The 20,811-nt window shown below is 40.3% G+C and overlaps 3 protein-coding genes across 4 annotated transcripts in view; 2 read left to right on the top strand and 1 right to left on the bottom strand.

Annotated features, from left to right (window-relative positions):
- LOC126381954 (protein Wnt-11-like) overlaps nt 1–19,792 on the top strand; it is a 27,704-nt gene extending 7,912 nt beyond the window's left edge. The window contains exons 2-7 of one of the 2 annotated variants that reach the window (XM_050031575.1): nt 10,524–10,759; nt 14,080–14,296; nt 14,926–15,192; nt 15,911–16,073; nt 16,353–16,606; nt 16,884–19,792. In XM_050031575.1, the coding sequence (XP_049887532.1) occupies nt 10,524–10,759; nt 14,080–14,296; nt 14,926–15,192; nt 15,911–16,073; nt 16,353–16,606; nt 16,884–17,061 (1,315 nt within the window). In that variant the 3' untranslated portion in view covers nt 17,062–19,792. Of the gene's footprint in view, nt 1–10,523; nt 10,760–14,079; nt 14,297–14,925; nt 15,205–15,910; nt 16,074–16,352; nt 16,607–16,883 lie in introns of both variants that reach the window. The other variant, XM_050031573.1, reaches the window with a different exon arrangement.
- Nucleotides 8,164–9,741, top strand: LOC126381955 (uncharacterized). Its single transcript, XM_050031576.1, has one exon. It carries the CDS (start codon nt 8,557–8,559, stop codon nt 9,574–9,576), a length of 1,020 nt encoding a protein of 339 aa, XP_049887533.1. The 5' UTR covers nt 8,164–8,556; the 3' UTR covers nt 9,577–9,741.
- LOC126381952 (UDP-glucose:glycoprotein glucosyltransferase) overlaps nt 19,049–20,811 on the bottom strand; it is a 20,514-nt gene continuing 18,751 nt past the window's right edge. Inside the window, exons 26-28 of the mRNA XM_050031569.1 lie at nt 20,612–20,752; nt 20,257–20,305; nt 19,049–19,973 (exon numbers count right to left, since the gene is read on the bottom strand). Of these exons, the coding sequence (XP_049887526.1) occupies nt 19,942–19,973; nt 20,257–20,305; nt 20,612–20,752 (222 nt within the window). The 3' untranslated portion in view covers nt 19,049–19,941. The remainder of the gene's footprint in view (nt 19,974–20,256; nt 20,306–20,611; nt 20,753–20,811) is intronic.

Here is a 20,811-nt window from a genome sequence, read left to right as displayed (position 1 = left end):
ACCATTACCATCAACGAGTGCCGGCACCGCACCGGCGCCCGCCGATCTTCCTAATGAGCTGCTGCCGGGTCCAGAGCTTAACGATGAAATCTTAGCGATACTAGGAGATGACCTATCAGTTGTCAAGGAATATGGAAATGACATTCAGGCGGACTTGGCGTTACGGCTTAAGCACCTGCTTACTCAGGGAATGCCCAAAGAAATTCGGAAGGAGTTACATGACAGATATTTACCACCTGGTAATTGTAATTGTGTTGGCGCTCCTGAACTTAATCTTGAAGTTAAGGCTGCTATACCCGATGTTATATATAAAAGAGACCGAAGCATCCAAGCGAAACAGAAACAAGTCGGTTGTGCAATTTCATGTATTAGTGAAGCTTTAACAATATTGTTATCTCGAGAGAATAAGGACACACAGATTATCAAACTCTTAATGGATGGAAGTCGACTTTTGTGTGATTGTCAACATGCTGATTCAGTCACGCGGCGTAATTTTGTCCTTAATAACATAAAAAAGGACATAAGGGAACACCTCGTGAAGTCAAAAATTGATAAGTTTCTATTTGGCTCTGATGTAGTGGAGGTAATTAAGACTGCAAAATCAATATCTAAATCGGGGGCAGATTTAAAATCAGTTCCCACCACATCTACAATAAAATCTACACAACCGGCCAAGAACAAACAAAATCCAGGACCATCTAGACAACATACCAGGAATAATTTAAACTGGAAGGCTCCTCCCCCGGGTCGCAGGCAACAGGGGACTCAGAGGGCGAAGGAGCCTGCTCAGAGGAACCAGCACGCGAACTCCTCGCGACCATCGCAGCGAGCGCCGGCGCAGGCATCGCAGACCAATTACAACCGCCGCTAGATGTCCCGGTGAGATACGCCGGCAGGCTTTCTCAGTATTTTACCCAGTGGTCACTTTTAACCAGTGATACTGTAGTTTTGTCGTGGATAGCTGGATATGAAATTCCGTTTTCAAGGCCAGTTGTACAAAGTAATCCTCCCATGAATCACAATTATTCTAGTACAGAAAAAATACAAATAGGTAAATGTATTACAGACCTCTTGACAATGGGTGCAATATCTCAGTGTCGACCATGTGAGGGTCAATTCATATCGAGTATATTTTTAGTACCGAAGCCAAATGGTAAACACAGATTTATCTTAAATTTGAAAAACCTTAATGATTTCATAGATACTGAACATTTTAAGCTTGAAGACCTTCGTACGGCTTTGAAACTAGTGTCTGAAAATTACTTCATGAGCACTTTGGATTTGAAAGATGCATACTTTTTAATTCCAATTCACAAAAATTCAAAAAAGTATCTTCGTTTTATATTTGATGGCAAGTTATATGAATTCAATGTGTTACCGTTTGGTCTAAATACTGCACCCTTTGTATTCACTAAGGTAATGAAACCTGTTGTGAAATTGCTTCGCTCCTGTGGATATCTATCTACGGTTTATTTAGATGACATGTTTTTACTCGGTTCTTCGTATGACGCTTGCGTAGCCAACATTTACGCTACACAGCAACTGTTAACTTCTTTAGGCTTTATTATCAATACCGAAAAAAGCTCTCTCACACCTAGTAGGCGTTGCAAGTTCTTAGGTTACGTAATAGACACTGAAAATTTCCAAGTTAGCCTACCTGATGACAAAATCACAAAAATTGAGAACGAATTAAATCGCTTCAAATCTTTGAAACATTGCAGAATAAGAGAATTTGCTCGTCTTGTAGGTATGCTTAACTCTGCTTGCCCAGCCGTAGAATACGGCTGGCTGTACACAAAGGCTTTTGAAAGATGCAAATATTTAAATCTAAAGGATGACCCGGAGAATTATGACAGATTCATGAACTTACCATCATATCTTTCTGCTGAATTTGACTGGTGGTTACAGGCTATTTTACTGCCGGCAAATAAAATTAAATATGATGACTATTGCATGGAAATTTTCAGTGACGCTTCGACTACGGGGTGGGGAGCAGCATGTGGGGATAACACTGCAAGTGGCTCGTGGTCAGAGCAGGAGCGAACGATGCATATTAATTATCTTGAAATTCTTGCAGCATTTTTTGGGTTAAAAGTCTTTGCCAAATCTATGAAAAATTGTCAAATTCTTCTTCGAATTGATAATACCACAGCCATATCGTACATAAACCGTATGGGTGGCGTTCAGTTCCCACACCTCACACAAGTAACGAAGGATTTATGGCAATGGTGCGAGTCTAGGGCTATTATTGTATTTGCATCGTACATAAAATCGACTGAAAATGTCATTGCAGATGCAGAATCTAGAAAGAACCACCCAGATATTGAGTGGGAACTAAATGATTTTGCTTTTCAAAAGATCATCAATAAGTTTGGGATTCCCGAAATAGACATTTTCGCTAGTCGAATCAATAAGAAATGTACCAAATACGTGTCTTGGCACAGAGATCCTGACGCATATGCCATAAATGCTTTTACGTTATCATGGTCAGATTTCTATTTATATGCTTTCCCGCCATTTACTATGGTATTAAAAACAATTAGGAAAATAATAAAAGATAAAGCCACAGGCATAGTCGTTGTCCCTTTATGGCCCACACAGCCGTGGTATCCATTATTCAGAAAACTTCTTGTTTCCAAGCCGATTATATTCGAACCTAGTCGAAATTTAATCCTGTCTCATTGCAGCAACCGAGCCGTCCACCAGCGAGTTACCCTGGTTGCCGGGCTGTTGTCCGCCAATCGTTCTTGAGGCGTAGAGTCCCGCCATCATCCATCCAGATTATGTTAGCCTCACTTTCTGACAGTTCGGTCAGGCAATACGACACGTGTTTGAGGAAGTGGTATCAATTTTGTAATGCTCATAATTTTAATGTCTTTGAAGCATCAATTCCTAACGTAATATATTTTCTAACGAAACTTTTTGAAGCAGGTGCTCAATACGGGACCCTTAATAGTTGTAGATCAGCCTTGTCGTTGATACTCGGTGTTCACGTTGGTAACGATGACCGTATGAAACGGTTTTTTAAAGGTGTTTTTAAACTCCGTACACCCTTACCCAAATATAACGTGACCTGGGACACATCAACTGTTCTGGACACTTTGGCTACCTGGTATCCTAATGAAAATTTAAATCTCGATAAACTTTCAAAAAAAATTTCAACTCTTTTAGCTCTTGTAACCGCTCATAGGTTACAGACCTTGTCCAAGATTAATATTAATAATATTGAACGATTTCCTGATAAGGTAATAATAAAAATCCCTGACCTGATTAAGACGTCTCGTATTGGCTCCTTACAACCTGTACTCGTCCTCCCTTATTTTCGAGACCGACCAGAGGTTTGTCCTGTTAATGTATTGCTTAGATACTTAGACATGACTGACTCCTTGCGAGGCAATAATCATTACCTCTTTATCGGTATTAAAAAACCACATAAATCGGTATCATCTCAAACACTTAGTCGGTGGGTAAAAAGCACTCTTAGCGAGTGCGGTATAAACGTGTCTGTGTTCACGGCACACAGTACGCGACACGCTGCGACCTCTAGGGCGCACCAGCTAGGAGTTAATTTGGATCTTATAAGGAAGACCGCTGGGTGGAGCGGATCTTCTAATGTGTTTGGTAGATTCTACAACAGAGTTGTTGGGGACATAATCGATCATGAGTTATTTGCTAGATCTATTATAAATAACGATTCGTTACACTAATATTATATTAAACTTATAAATCAGGAATGATTAATTTACAATATAAATTATAATTTACCTAAGCACAATTAGCTTAATTTATTTATTCATTTAAAAAATATTGTTGTTTTCCTTTTATACAAGAAGTCATTTTATGTTGTTAGAAATTAAAATTATAATTGATAGAATTTTATTTCTATTATTTGATATTTCACGTGATCTCTCAAGATCTACATGTATCTTATGCTAATCTCGAGGACGAAGCACGAGTATAATTAATGATTAAACGAACTTACCTGTATGTGAAGTTCTATCATAATTATACGAGCTGCTTCGTCCGAAGAGATTAGCATCCCACCCACCCTATGTTCTACCCCAGTGCGTGAAATATCACCAATACCCTACTATTATCTCTCTTAACTAAATGACGAAATGTGGATTACTAACTGAGCGGGAAACAATCTACCCGCCACTTTTTGACATTTTTTGTTTTATATTTCTCAACTAAACAGTGCGATAAGGCGACACCGTATGTGCTACTACATGTATCTTATGCTAATCTCTTCGGACGAAGCAGCTCGTATAATTATGATAGAACTTCACATACAGGTAAGTTCGTTTAATCATTAATTAACTACCTATTTGCTGATCTGAAACTGCATTAGAATTTTATGCGCGGAAAACTTCTATGTCTGCCGAAACTCAATATATAAGTATTAAAAGTAAGTAAGTTTCTAGGTATCCAACTGGTCGGCGAAAACGTGTAGTCACACGTTTTCTGAACTAAAATTAAATAACCTAACTTGAGTACCAAAACAATGGCGTTTCTAAAAAAAATACAAGTTTCGATAAGTTATGTAAGTACCTCGTGTACCTTACTACCATCAAAAAAACAATTTATATAAGATAGCTTCAGCAGAATACGCCCTTTAAGCCCGCGACTACCTTTAAGTACTTAATACCTGCAAGTACTTAATGAAACGGTTTTTGAACGGATGAACATCTTCAAAAGCACATGTGGTGTGGTCTGCCCACCCCGGTATAAATTACGAGCTTGACTGTCCTTAGGAAAAGAATACAATACTTAAGAGCTGTCTGTTATTGCCACAATACATATCAAATTTATTCCAATAAAATGTAACAATTGTTCATTTCAACGCTACGACTTAGATAAATCGCCGTTGTATTAGACAATTTGTTGAGTAATCCCAGCAGCTGCATTTGTTTCAATTATTCCGGCTTCCTCCCTGTTAGAAATTTCCCTACATTTAAATCGGGAATGGGATCTGCAGACTCGTGTTTAGAATACACATTGGAAATTACATTCACAATTATACACACATTCACGCACCGATCCCGAATCACAAAAGCTCTGCGTACGTTACATTCATAGCGAGAACTAATATCGGCTATATCACAACGTTTTATGATTTAACTTAGCTTTGCGACGTGATATTGGTACAAATGTGCAATCAAACTGTTATTTCTCTGGATATTACAGAATTTATGCCTGATACGGACCTGCTCGACAAATTGAAATCGTCGATCTAGATTATTAACAGTCATTTCTCAGCGGGCGCGTGTGTCGAATGGTTCATAATTAGAGTATCATTGTCCCGTGTGTAATGAACCGTGGCGACTTGCTGCGTCGCCGCTGGAGCCTGCCCCTTGCCGCTGATTGTAACAAATTGAGATTTCTTTCGGTAATATACCTAATTGCCAAGGGAAGCAACCAACAAAGACCGCACGGCTTGGAAATGATTCGTCATTTCATCTTTTCATCAGACACCGCCAATGTCTACATTTTTGTACAGACTCTTTGTCCTACGTTTAAAAAGTTCGATTTTTTGTTAGATTTTAATACGGCTTTTTACGACTTTATGGCACGGGTAACCAGAGCCCTCGTATTTTTTCTGTCGTGGTGTCGGTATCAACTGGTCATGCTGTAGAGGGGGGCAATCAGCTCACGGTAGCAAATAATTCAGGTCCCCGATACGGTCCCCGCCGGCATGGTAACCGTTTTCCCTCTTTCACTGCTTATCAATATCTGGCCACGCCAGGCCGTATCTGGCCTCTTAGACGCCCTAAGCCTAAATTTGCATCTGCGGTCCACCTAGGCACCCTCAGGCTCTGTCGGAGCCGTCAGTGCTCCCCATTTGGTCGGCCACGTAGAGAATGTTGGCCGAGGCAAATTTACAATAAATCACGCAAAATGTAATAAATATCATGAGCTGAAGTCACGTATAAAAAAATGCGTTTATGCTGGACTGCGAGAGAAAATAAACTTAGTACTTATGTTTAGCTGTTTATCTTTAAGTTTCCTACCTACTTCAGTTGTCTTCTGACCTGTTTGTTTCTGACAGCTTTATTGATGAAACCTCCCAGTGTCGCCTTGCTTTTTTTTCCGACATGTTCAACCAATAGGTATCGTCATATTTAAATCAAATTACACAAAACGGTAATTAATTACTTATAATCTAAGACCACCCGGTAGTCAGGAAAATCCGTTCGATAGTTTTTAAGTTAACTGTAAACGGACAAACGCGATGGGGGACTTTATATTACAATATTGACTGATGACCTAAATGGAGAGGTCTAAACATACTTTAAAACAACGTCAACAACTAACGTAAACTAACTCTATTCTTATCCGATTCGCTTAATTATACACTTTAACGCTTCGGTTGTTCAAAACGAAATCGCTTGAGAGTGACTGCCACAGTACCTACCTACCCTTGAATTATAAAGGCTTCTTTTCATCGGCTGTGAAATCGGCTGGGTTATGGTTTTGGCGGTGATTATAACCACCTGAAGAAAGTCACGTTTCCTTTTGAAGTTTTGTTTTAAAGCCTCGCCGCCGGTGTAGCGAAGGGCACGCACGCCGCGACAATCATACAGCATTTAATCATTATTAAAGCGTAATCAGCGGCGGCGGTGCAGCGGCGTCAGCTGGAATACTCCTCGTAACGTGTTTTTGCTACCCTGGGAGGGTTTAAAAGCCATTTTTAAAATGAATTTTCACGCCATCGACCCACAAAGCTAGCTATTTAAATATCGCTTTGCTTGTAATTCCTTTTGTATTCTTCTCAGCTTCTACACGTGTGGTCGTGAAATAAACATTGTGTAATACTTTTCCCAATTAAACAAGTGAACCCACCGTACAAACTACTTACATCCGTGTTATATGCGCAGCATAAAAGTGTATCTATAAAAATGCAACCCCTTTTTGTTTAAAAAATAGTGAATAATAAATTCATAGAATATTTTAAAATTATAATACAAAGAAAACCTCCGAAAGGTCGGTGGTCTTTTATGTAGCCCAACCAGTTGTGACAAAGCGGCTCCCTTTGCCCCTCTACGAGTCTTTGTCTACGGGATCCAGATAGACGCGTAAAATTTGATACGGGAATTATTTTATTAGATCGTACGTACACGTGCGCGGCGTGACGAATGCGATAATGTTCCCGACACTGGGTCCGACAACGGAACAATTACATTCCACATGAATTAACCATAATGGAGACACGGCTACGGAAGCTTTGTGCTCGTAGCACCGTGACTCGATGTCCGGAGTCAATTGGTATTGCGTCGCGCGGGTGGGCTATAGCGCCGATTGTGGACGAGCCCGGTGCGATGTTTGCATGCGGCGGCGCGGCAGCGGCAACGGCGGCGGCGACGCCTGCGCGGCTGCACCCTCGTGCATCACCCGTCACCCGTGACTGGTGACGTGACGTCGCGTGCGCTCCCTTGATCCCTCGCGGCATTACACGGATATCGGTTTTCCAAGCGAAACAAAGCAATTATTAATAGAACTGCAACAATATCCGACTTCCCCTATTTAGTTTGACGGCATAACGTCCCCATTACATCGCTACTAAATGGGTTAGCAGTAAAATGTGCAATATGCAATAAATCCGAAGTTACGCCATGAAAATAGGTATTGCGCGTTTGTAAAATTTAATTACGTAGATTCAATTTCTAAAAAAATAAAACTATCGTTTATGTCCTGTGAAAAATATGAAATGCATCATGATAATAAATTATACATATCCCACAGTATCGGGGTTATTTTTGCAAGCGAACCATAGCGTGTCGCGGAAGTAATGCATTAATAATGAGCTACGGTATTGCCCAAGCTATACTCAAAATACATGCATATCTATTGACTACACGTCTTTGCCATGACAACAGCAAGCGTGAAGGTTCTGTCCACAATTATTTTAATAACAAACTATGTACGTACTGAAATATATAAATTGCTACGAGTATACAGGTCTATACAATTATGTCGCACATCACAAATCGTTTAGTTACGCAACCGTTGTGCCGGTTCAGACAAACTTGGCATAAAGGGTATTTATGTCACCCCTCACGATATTGGAAAAGGAGCAGTAGGTAACGCCTGTCCTTGGCAGCTTGGCAGGCACGACGAAACGTCAATGAAATTTAATATTCCGACTACGATAACCCAGTTATCGTAACGTAAGCTGTGTATAAAAACCGGCAAGTACGACAGGCTTGCGGCGCGGGTAGTACCGGTTACCCGGCCGTCGCCACCGCACGTAAGCTCAGCTCCCCGTACCGCGCGCTACACACGCACCCTGCCACTCCACACTGATACTAGATAATGCTATATTCACTTTGCACAAACCTCACCTTTTTATTTATAAAGTGCCGTAGGTTATTTAATGCTATGTAGTTGTAATATTTGGCAAAATTGAGAGATTAACAGAATTTAGCAAAGTATTTACCTAAGTTAATAGAGAGGCATAATATTTACTTATAGCAAAACTATTGTGTTGTTACAGTTACGAAAAGCAACATTTGACCAAAAATGTATCTATACAAATAGAAGTTTCGATTCCGGAAGATGAGTTTGTTCGTTGACTTGCGTCAGATTAAGTCTTCCGTAACAAATCTTTCAGAAATGGTCGATAGAATATCTACGTCTGTTGTGAAAGACAAGAAACAGGAAGATCCAATCCAAAAGCATGGCGATTCGAGTCTTTTTGGCGGGTCAATTTATAAACCGACCACGCTGGGTTTTGGTGTGCGTTTCTCTCAAAGCCAAGAAGACGTATTCCATGATATGCCTTCCTCAAGATTGCGCAGTCATATGTCTTTACCGAATTTGGGAAAAGGAGTCTTTGATAAACCATCAACATCCCGACGAGATGATCGTCCATCGATAGTCGAAGTAGATGACGACAAACATGACGTGAAACCCATCATACAATTGTCTGCAGAAAATCTCAACGATTTAATAGCAGCTTCCATAACCCGGCGACCACATTTCGACGATAGCGGAGACACTCATCCAATGGATTTTATAGAAAACGTGAAATATTATATTTCCGAACTAAACATGCCCGAAGAGAAACAACTGTCATTTATAATATCGTGTCTGGACGGAGTGCCTTTAATGTGGGCACGGTGTTTCAGAAGCGAGTTTAAAGACATCGAAAGTTTTTATAACGCTTTCGAACAAGAGTTCTGGGGTGCGGACAGACAGAAGTCGGCTTTGTACGATTTAAAGTTGGGTAAATATGATGAGGCAAATTCTCGGATGAGTATGTCGGAATACTTTTTACATAAAGTGTCAAATTATAGACATTTGAGTCCTCCACCTTCGGATTTGGAGATAGTTTACTCTCTGGCGGCGCACTTTCCGTCGGCAGTGGAGCTGGAGCTGCGGCTGACGCCGAAACCTACGTTGCGTGAAGCGTACCGCGTGCTGCGGCGGCGGGAGGGCGAGGCGGCCGACTTCCTTCCTAATTACTTGTTCGAGATGTGCGAGGCGTTCCAGCGCGGCCAGCGGCCGGAGTCCGCGCGGCGCCACGACGCGCACTCCTCGCTCAGCGAACACGACATTAGAGAAACCAAAAAATAGTAATAAGTAACCATAAATCCTAGCACTTGACAGTTGCAATTCGTGTTACGTCAAAACAAAGGTTAAATTGTAAGCAACGAACACTGCCACGTACAGTAATATAGCAACACACTCTCAAACACATAAATGTTTATGTGTAAACAGCAATAAACCAAATATAGGAAATTGTTTCTTTTATTTCTGTCCCGTTACCAACGTGAATTTGAGTCAATTGTGATTCGGTCGAATACCTATCCAACTTTAGTGTTACCTCAAGTTACTGATAGCTACGGACGAATTTACAAAATATTTTCACGAAAGAAACTCCAACTTCCTTCCTTCAGTTTTATACAAAATATCGAAATTTTCTTTGAAGCGAATACCATGATTCAAACCGAATCTAACTGAACGCTGACACTCGTAGCACAGTACGGCGTAACGGCACGCTAACCCGCAGTGGAGCAGCGTAGTGGAGCGTGCTCCATACTCTTCTGCTTAATTAGGATAAATCTGTGCTTTGTGATGGAACGTACCAATCTATATTTTAGGCTAGTGAATTAGGTTCAAAAAATCCTTTTAAAAAAAACCGTAATATAAGAACGAAAGCGATAAGTAGCGTGAGAGCCTTGCCTAAACAATGTTAGATAAAATTCTTAGTACGGTCTATATTTTCCGCAAAAACGTTACGTATACACACCAGCCTTTATATTTCTCTAAATACAATTAAGTCAAGGCTAAGTTACCGTTTAATGCAGAATAATACGAACATGCTATAAACAAATCTATTACAAAACCTCGCAAAATGTATTCTTACCATTTGCTTCTTCATCACTAATTTAAGAGCCACGCTCTTGTCGGTGTAGTCATTCTCCATGCTACTTTTTAGGGAAAAATAGGGCAATGGTTTCCCTCTTGCCTTCCGCCCTTTGCTTTTTAACTGATCATATCAATTACATATGTTGATACAGAGCATTGCACGAAAGCGAAGGTAACTGGACGGAGAGTGATTGTGGCGAGGCTCGTCGCAGTGGAGTGCTATGGGGCGGGCAGGCGCGCGCGTGCCGCCGGCAACCGTCAGCGATGCCGCACGTAGCCGCCGCCGCGCGCCTCGCCCGCTCCGCTTGCCTCGCCGCGCACGCTGGCGACCGGTGGAATTGCTCCTCTATCGAACTGGCGCCCAGGTTCAGCCCTGACTTACTTACAGGTGAGTTCTTCGAACTAATTTTAACTATCAAATTGCCTAAACGTTTTAGAGAAAAGAATTCTTCAGAAAAGTTGATAATAGATGATCTCATCATTGTCTACATTAAGTGACTGATCTACGCCTACTCGTCACAAGCATGTGGGTTCTTGGTGCTAGCTAAGACAAGAGATTTTTCAATATTTCTCACGAACGAAGTCACTGGCGCGGTCGTGTCGTTAGTCCTAAATATAAACACAGAAAGGCCAGTAAATGTTAACTATGCAAATATCTCCAAAACGTCTACGGAAGTGTTCCAGACTAGAATAGTGCACAAGTAAGCTAGACGAAACGTGTTTCTCTGTAATAACTTTTAAGGATTTAGTTCGCGAAAGTTTCATTAAATACAGTGCGGACGGGGTCCGTTCCGTCTACAACGGACAGAACTTCCGACAATAATGAAAGATAAGGGGAAGGCGAGTCTGTCGAGACTTTTAAATCAGCGGCGAGGCATTGTGCGGGCGCGGGCGGCGTGACGACGGCGCCCTTTCTTTCAGCGGCCGCCGCTGCCCGTTCCGCACCGAGCACTCTTTTTATTTACGTGTCACATCCACAATTTATTTATCGCTTCGCGGGCAATTAATTTTTAAATTACTCCATTCTTTTTCATTCAAATAAGACCTAAATAGATTCCCATTGTTTAAAGCGTAAACCGTCACGTTAATGGATAATAGGGATAGCAAAAACACGTTGCATGGGTACATTCCGAGGACGATTACATTATAAGGCAATGGTAAGGATTAAATAAGCGAAGACGTCACGCAATGACTTCCTAATTCGATGCAGACACGAAGCCTGCACGGCTGTCGTTGTACATACATCATAATGTCGTGAATGTCGTGACGTGACCGACGTGCACCCTTATTGATCTTTTACCAAAAGCAACCATAAAGGAACAATCACGCCGGGAAACCGAAAAACTTAAAGATACACGCAAGATACACCTTTATACTTATGTCTGTATACAATTGAATGTACGTAGTATGTATCAGTGAACTAATGAATGATCCTAGACATGCGACAAAAGGCAGAGTATCGGCTCCCTTTTCAATTCGCATCGTTCACATTCAGCTCGTCCGGCAGCGACAATGAAAAACAACTAGCTGGAAGTTAGGAATAGAAAAGAAGACAAACAATGGCAAACTTTTTCTAGTTTTAGCATGGTCGGCGACATTGTAGTTGGCAGCCTCTGCCGCCCGGATGCCGACTGCGAAATACAGGCCATTGTTTTTCGTCGCCACTTCAGTCTTTCCACTTTAGGAAATTAATTGACACGGAACGTCGTCGGTTACAAACAAAACCGTTAGGAATCTTTCGAGTGCTCCCGGCTTGATACATTTTAATTAAAAGTTTTACGAAGCGAGTAACGTCTGCGCTGCCTGCGGTAATGAACGGAGATATAACATTCCATTAAGACTTAAGTAGGTGCTTCAACTAATTTTACTTGAAGTTAGTGCGATGAAAACCTTTGAATATTACATTAAGAAGCTAACTGATTTTTTTATGGCAAGTATAAAAGGAAAGCTTGCCTCACTTTGCGAAATTGAGTCGCTAAGAATAACGTTTCTCTGTTTTTAAAGTTTAATTTAAGTCTGAGGCTGCGAGACATGTCTTCTATAAATGAGAACTTGTATTGCCAGTTCAATCAGTCCGCAAATCTTTATTGATGAGACGAAAGTTGTTTTGTGAAAACCGTGAAGTTATCTTCATTCTGGCAAATAAAGAAGACTATCGAAAGCCTTACAATGGGATCAGCGGTGAGGAGAGAGCTTTAGCGGACAAAAGATTTAATTACACGCATGAATCAAGCGCTGAGGGTGCGGGGCGAGGGTCAGGAGCAGAGGGGGAGGGGGAGGGATTGTCAGCGATAACGTGAGCGGTGCACTCACGCGCGAATCGCCGCGACTGCCGACACAGCGATGTGCCATGTGATAAGCGCGCGCTATTGTTTAGCGAAGCTGAGGACGCGCGTGCGGGCGCTATCGTGATTAGATTACACTAGAAAGGATTCGAATCTCAGTTATTCTTCTCTTCTCTTTTTAAAAATTCACGTCCCGTCTGTGTTTGTTTATGTTTCCAGCTGTAATTAGATTTATGTCACTATATGTAAAGGCAACTGCAATCTCATCAATCGGCAGCCAGGCTAATTGACTACCACGAAACACATTATTAGCGATGCAAATTGATTGTATTTCTGGCGATCAGTAATTAGTATGTAATTCATGTGCATTAACGATGCTAAAAGTGTACTGCTAATATAAAATACAAGAAATGGTAAATAATATATAAATGGATTTGACAACAGAATAATGTAAATGTCTGTTTTGTGTAGTGATCTTAATAACATTGTACGGTGTTCCAGTACAAACTTGAAATGATAGATTTGAGTTGATATACGACGATTTATTGATAGAAATTAAGTATAAAATTGATAATGAGTAGGTACACGTGATGATTGCTAATTGTGAACTGAGTTGCGTTGACCTAAATTACATCAAATGATGGAAAGTGCTGAGGAGACAATGTACGGTCGTTGTCGTTGTACCGTATATACATTATTGAGTAAAGGTACCTACTTCATTCATCGATTGATTCCGATTGATTGAAACCTAACGCCATCAAAAGGGAAGTAATCGATTAGTTTTACTTAAGCTTTTTGAACGGGCTGATGATTTAGATTGACGATAATATTATGACGTCCTCGTACTTTATGTAGGATAATAACATTTGCTAATAAAGTCTCTAGCAGATGCCTATAGTATGTATTAACCACAGAAGAGCGCGTGTTGCCGTTGGGCCCTATACTTCTGAATAGGCTTATTCATGATGAACACGGTTAAAAGGACAAGATTTCAAAGACCACAAGGACATATAAAATTCACTGTCAACTCGCAGTTAGACAGTTGTTGTAAGGAAAATTTTGTCCAGAAGTAGGACGAATACAGACTATTTAAGTTTAAAATCCAATAACGTGAACTAACCATGTGATATATCGAGCTCGAGCAGGCTTAACACCGTTCTGTTCTTGTAGGTAACTTAATTTAACCGAAGCAATTTGTTTCACTTTATACTCTGGAGGATTGGCGGACATGCACGGAACATAATTATATATACCTAAGTACCTACCAGTTTTATAATTAAATTGGATCTATGTCTCAGTTCTAACTTTTACACATTATACCACATTTATATATTTGTACGTACGGGATTTTGTCGGTATGAGAAATTGATAATTTACGTCGGGTCCTTCTAGATCATAATATCGAATTAATTCTTTTATCCAGGGACACGTGAGCAAGCCTACGTATACGCGATGTCAGCAGCGGCACTGGCATGGTCGGTGGCCCGCGCCTGCGCATCGGGCGCGCTGCCGGCCTGCTCGTGCGCCGCCCCGCCGCGAGCGCCGCCGCGCCCGCCGAGACAGGCGCGCGTCACGCCCGCCGAGCCACACGCTCGGTTCAAGTGGGGCGGCTGCGGTGACAACTTCCAGTGGGCTGAGAGGTGATTTTTTTTAAATAGGTTTGCATTTGATCGCTATCTCACCTGGTAAGTGAAGATTTGGTTTAGGGTGGGACACACTTACCTAGTAAATGCCTGTTCAGTCTACTTTTGAGGAATAGTGAATAAGCAAGGAGAAAGCAATGGGGCAATTGCTAACGAATTTCTAGCAGCTTGTTCAGACATCATACGAGTACGGAATACGAGTTTCGTCTCTTGGTGGCAAGGCATTATTATCTGAGGGGTAGTTAAAGAGGCCGCTACTGTCGCTCTCGCATTGGACTTTACAGCCATTTTAAAAGCTGCCACAGAAACGCTGTTTGAATCATCTGATAAAGATGTAAAGGCCTGAGATGAGTTAAAGAGGGAGAGAAAACTATCACCATGATCTGAGCTGATTCATCAATGCCGCTAAGTCTCTAACGAAATTTGAGAAGTTGTATCCCCAAAATCGCAGTGCAAATCAACTGTATTTAATTTTAATAATATGATGAATGTAACTATGCGAACTTAGAAGAATTCTTAAGATGGTTTTTGTAAGATTAACGCTAATTACAATTATCTAAATCTAACTTAAATTTTAGCGTAGCACGCGCATAGCACCTATTCAAAATTAGATTCAAACGTTTTAGATTCGCCAAACAATTTCTGGATACACACGAGATAGACATGCGAGATGGCAAGATTGAAAACTTTATCGACTTGGAAACAACGACTACAGAACTACCGACAACGACCACCACACTCGAACCGACGACTTCTCCACCAGTAGTTATCCTGGTGGACGACCAGCCGGCTCCGGCCAACACCAGTGCAGCACCGAAGAAGGGACGCAAGGGCCGCAGGGGAAGGAAGAGGTTGCCGCGATCTCCGCGCCGCGGCAGACCCACCAGAAAAAGGTTCAGATCAAGGTATATTGTTGGAGTACGTACGTCAGTTGAAATATTTGCATTCAATTTAATAATGGAAACGTATACACAGATGGAAAATAAATATTCTATCTTTCGATAAACACGCAAAATAATAAGTTATTCATTTTAACAATAACGCGTTTCACACTCATCTGACGAAACAATTATTTTTATCAATAATTCTAAAGGTACCAAAAGTGTAGTCCTCTACATGTGTATATTAGGTACCTACATCTGAAATAAGATCAATAACATACGTAATGTAATGAGGATAAAACTAGAAGCTCAAATGTAGGCAGCACTGTTGAATGTCCCTAAATATTGCCAGTTCTCCATACCATCTAGCTAAAATTCATGATAAATTGCTATAAAATGTGGAGCACCGTGAAGTGTATCCCGTCTGAGGGATGAGTTACGAAAAAGAAAAGCAGCCATCAGTTGGAAAAAGGCAGTTTTGATTGAAAACAGTTTTTTCTAAGTTTTGTTTCTTTCTGATTTTTAGGGAATAAATATACCTAACATTATGATTTTACAGTTAAACGCTACGCAAAAGGTTATAGTGTAAAAGTGTAACCAAAACAATATGTTTGTTTAATCAAATAGTATGGGGAACTTTCAAAATTTTTAGGACACTCAACAGTAGCGACACCTGATGAGAAAAAAAGGTAGCTTTTATCCAGCACGTTATTCAATAAATATATTCCAGATACGAGTACGAAGACAGAGGATCTCGCTACCGTAACATCGAGTACCGTATGGCGGCGGACGACCCGCGGTTCGATCCTCAAGTGGACCTGCGCACGCGGCTCGAACGTCTGCGGCCACTCATTGCCTCCGCTAATCTCATTAATGTGCGCTTCGGTCGGAAGGTTCGTTTTAAAACGCGTTTTATTCATTGTTTAATCGAGATAAAATCAATCTTTAAGATTTTGCTATACATAGATTTTTAACATATCGTTTATATTTGTGAAATAATTATCACTCAATGGAGACAACGCATGATATAAGTGGAAACGGAGTGGAGTGGTGGTGTCTTAGTTTTTTTAAGTATAGTTTTTAATTTAAGAGCTGTTAGTCTCCCAAAAAAATAAATAAAAAAGATTCTAGAGTTACATATTGGAAAATATTTATGACTCACCCATTTCCAGCTGATATCATCCGGGATGCGAACGAAGTGTACGTGTCATGGCGTGTCTGGCTCGTGTTCGGTGCGGACGTGCTGGCGCGCGTTGCCACCGCTGCCGCGCGTGGCGGCGGCGCTCGCCGTGGAGACGGAGCGCGCCGGGCCGCTGCGACCGCGCCGGCAAGCGCGGCGGAACAAGCCCAGACTGAGATACGTCACGCCCAGTCCCGACTATTGCGAGCCCGACTCCGCTGCTGGCTCGCTTGGGACGCACGGCAGGTACGATTGCAATGTGATTTTTAATTTATATCTTAAATAGTGTAACAGGCTCGGCCATTATATTGTAAAATTGTCCGGCTGACAAGTTAACAAAGAATGTGGTGGCGATGTCAAAAAGTTGGTCACTAAAGGCGATGCAAAAAAAAATAACTGTGGTCGACATGGAGGAAATACAAGTGACTGCTTTGTCCACCAAAGATTAAGGGAGACCGAGAACGAGAGGGAGATAAATTATATTAAAAGTTCTCAACTCACCTCTTTAATATGCTTCGAGCAGGAGATGCAACGCCAGCCTGGGCAGCAGCGTGGGCGGGTGCGGGCGGCTGTGCTGCGGGCGCGGGCGCCGCCTCGTGCGCTCCAGTCGCCTGGAGCGCTGCCACTGCCGCTACCACTGGTGCTGCCGCGTCGACTGCCAGCTGTGCCGGCTCACCTCCGAAGAACACTACTGTAACTGAACGCATTCAAAGAGAACATAGACTTGTCCTCTGTTCCCCCAGAAAACTGCAATTCCTTCCATATTTTTACAGTAAAAAGTTTGTTCTACTTTTTAAGCGTGGATTTTAAGCACCTTGTGAATCGTGCGCTCCTGCCGCCTCGAGCGCTGCCACTGCCGCTTCTAGTACTCCCACATCGACTGCCCGCTATGCCGGCTCACCTCTGAAGAACACTACTGCTATTTAGAATGTAGACTTTTCACGTGTCTTCCCAGCTTCCCTTATTTACAAAAAAACGTGTGATCGGTTTCGGTTTCTTAAGTTTTCTTGAATTTTAGCAGTATTTCTTATTTACAATAAGCGTCTTTGATAATTATCGTCGGACCATCAGTTTGAAAACTGTAGTCCGATATGCTGCGGGCGCAGGCGGTTACTAGTACGCCGCCTCTGCTCTGGCTAAAAATTCACTAAACTTTTAGATAGGAAACGTAGTTTTCACTTTCTCTTCTTCTCTCTTCCGCCAAAAATGTCTGATCGACACAAACCCAACTTTATTTTTTCACGACTAGAAAGTTTGTTCTTTCTAAGCGTAGTTTTATATACCTTATAGTATAGGTATATAGCTGCAAATGACTCTCACTCTGCCGGTATAATTACCAGTTTTTCTAATCTTCATAAAGGGTTCGGGTTATCAGGTTGAAGAACCTTTTCTTTCAAGACTTTCATTCATTTTCCATCATTTCCTGTGTCGTCGTTGTCTACTTTGACGTCCAAGTTCATAACAGTTGCAGAACCTTATGGTAAATATCGACTTGTTGTGTTAAGTCGTATTGTATTTATAGCCGCATAATTCTTAGCTTTCCCATCGCTCGCCAAAACTCGAGAACATTAGTAGCTCTTCCCAACTATGACTGATTTATTTTCCCCTCAAATGTAGGTACACTTATATTCTTTCTCTCTGTTGCCTCCTATCAGTAGTTTTTAAGCTAATGTTTATTTTTCTACTAACACTCTGTGTTAAGTTGTAATGGAACATAACAATATGCCCATTGTCGTTCTTTGTATTCAATATTCTGTAGTATTTTTGTAAAATTCCTTCCGAAGTATTTCACTGATATTTATTTACGTCTTAGAAGTTCGTTGTAAATATTTTTATAAGTTGTAATGTAACCCTGTTCTTTTCGTTATTATATTCTGTATTGAAAAAAACATGTCTCCATAGTACATAATCATACCAAAGATGCATGTATAATAATTTAAATCAGCATATATGAACACCGAAACTAGTCATTTTAGGTAAGCAATAAGAGATGTAAAATATTCTTCTTTAGCTCATAAGATGGTAGAAGTAAGGCTTGACGATACCACCAAAATATATAGCAAGCAGTATTTAGAAATAATGTCGTTACACTTTTGAATATTGAAAAATAAAATAATTATTTATTGATGTCAAAGAACATTCATGAAATCGTGTGTTGCTTCTTGAAAATTTAATTGCAAGTCAAATACTGTATATTTGAACTTTCCTTAAAGTTCAGATTAGTTATGTAGAAGTACTCTTGACAATAATGTGTTGTAGTTTTATATACAGGGCGCTATACATAAGCTTCGCAACAAATAATTATATTACGTAGCATGTAGTGTTCACGTTAGTTTTAGAAGTTTGATGTAAATATTCCGAATTTCTCCAATTTATATATTAGACTTTAGCGGTTTGTAAAGGTATTCCTAAACGGGTTTCAGTTTTTGAAGATTAACTTCAGGTGTTAATATTCGAGGCAATATATTACTTGCCATTTGCATTATTGTATGATTGAAAAGTGAATTAATTTATTATACAAGTTGTATTGAATATATTGCAATGACTTTTAAACATTTTTATGGTCGAGCTTTAAAAATAGTGTGTTATCGTAGTTCCCTTTCAAATTCATTGTAAATAAATTTCGTACTTAGAGTTTGCTGTGTTTCCTTCGTAGACATTTAAAAAAGCATGGAATAAAACCAAATGTTAATCTGAAGTAGTCAATTTATTTACAGGAAATCGCTGTTAAGTATATAAACAAAGTTACTGTAGGCATAATGTCATTAAACGTTGTATTTCATGTAAGAAGTAACTTTACCAGTAGTCAATGATCGATTTTAATATCAGAGGAGTCACAAATTCCATCATTGTTTACCGGTTTTACAGTTCACTAACATCGGAGGATGAGATCTTAGTCGACCTTACATTTATAATACAGAGGTTACAAGTAACATATTTATAAACAAATAGTGTGTAAAGTTACCTCAGTGACATAGGCAGTACAAAACAAGTGCAACGTTTAGAACATCCACGCAATATTATAAAAATAAGTCCTACCCGTGCTATTATCTTTACTTAATATAATCAGCCAAAAATCACATAATTTTCTCTTAAATATACTCGACAAGAAACAGGAAACTCTATGAGTGAGCGTAAACAAGACTGGTACATGATTTTAATATACGTTCATGGAGGCTCCTGACAAACTCGCTTACCACTAGTGGACGTAATGCAGTAGATTTTGTCATTATGGATCAATCAAACGGATAATTTCGTATGGTTTTTAAGATATACAACGTAAGTATATCTAAAATAGAAACTAAAGACGACCGCAACTAAAATAAGTCAAGAAAAGGAATGAACGATTACGTAAAAATGTTAAATTATTGAAATCTCTACAACAACACACTTCCTCAGGTAAACGAATTTGTCACGCCGCTAATTAACACTGGGTGTAATAAAAAATTAAAAGCTAGTTTTACTTGTGATCGTGAATACAAACAGCTTACTCTCTTCACATGTGACACTCGCTCTTACATCATAATCATTCAACAAAATTGGAATAGAAACTAAACTACTAATATCATCACTTTAGTTCATCATAATTCTGTATGCTTCTCGTGGTTTTTACCTGAAATAAGGAGACGAATTATGAATGAATCCGGAAGGTATAACGATTCGGACATTGAACCCTGACTGAATGTTTGTATACGTTGACTGAAGGATTATGACGATAATATGCGTACATCGTATGACATGCGGTCATTATATTTTGGACGAGAACCGACTGGAATCATTGTTAGCACACTAATCTCTTCATACGGTTAAATATATACACAAACTCGACCAATAGAAGATTAGCGCAATACGTATACAGATATTATAAAAAAATAATGAATTTGAATAAAACTTACTTTCATTTTCATCTGAGGTAGCCTCTTCGTGATGGGGACTCTCGATTTCCTGCATAAATTTATGATGAATTAACAAAATATATGGAAAATAAGTAAGATATAATCTTTTATTTTACATGACAGTTAATGTTTGGGCTTCAACATTCTTCAATAAACAGCTTCTAAATGCAAACGATTATCAAAAAATATATGTAGCCTATTGTGTCCTGCTGAGCAAAGGTTTCCCTCTGTTGTTCCACAGTTGCCTATCCAGGCAGATGTTTTGCCAATCCGTTTCAATGGCATCCAGATCTTCAATCCATTATAAGGGGGGAAGGAAGAACCTACCGCATAGTATTAAAGTTGATTATTTTACCTGTTCATGGTCAGCAGACTGGTAGAGGCCGCGGCGCACGCGCGCCTGCAGCCCCTTGATCTCTTCATCGTACTCGCGCCACTCCGGCACTATGCGCATAGCCGCCGACAGCTTAGCTTCTTTCGTCATTGGGTTGTTGCACTGCAGCAGTTTACATACATTAGTCTTAAAGTTATGTATTCAGAAGACATTAAAAAAAA

This window comes from Pectinophora gossypiella, chromosome 3 (assembly GCF_024362695.1).
Source record: "Pectinophora gossypiella chromosome 3, ilPecGoss1.1, whole genome shotgun sequence".
NCBI lineage: Eukaryota > Metazoa > Arthropoda > Insecta > Lepidoptera > Gelechiidae > Pectinophora > Pectinophora gossypiella.
Note: the sequence above shows the minus strand (reverse complement) of the source record. Positions and strands in the feature narration are given on the sequence as shown.

Excerpts from the sequence above, each read along its gene's own strand:
- LOC126381955 (XM_050031576.1), top strand. The coding sequence starts at position 8,557 with ATGAGTTTGTTCGTTGACTTGCGTCAGATTAAGTCTTCCGTAACAAAT.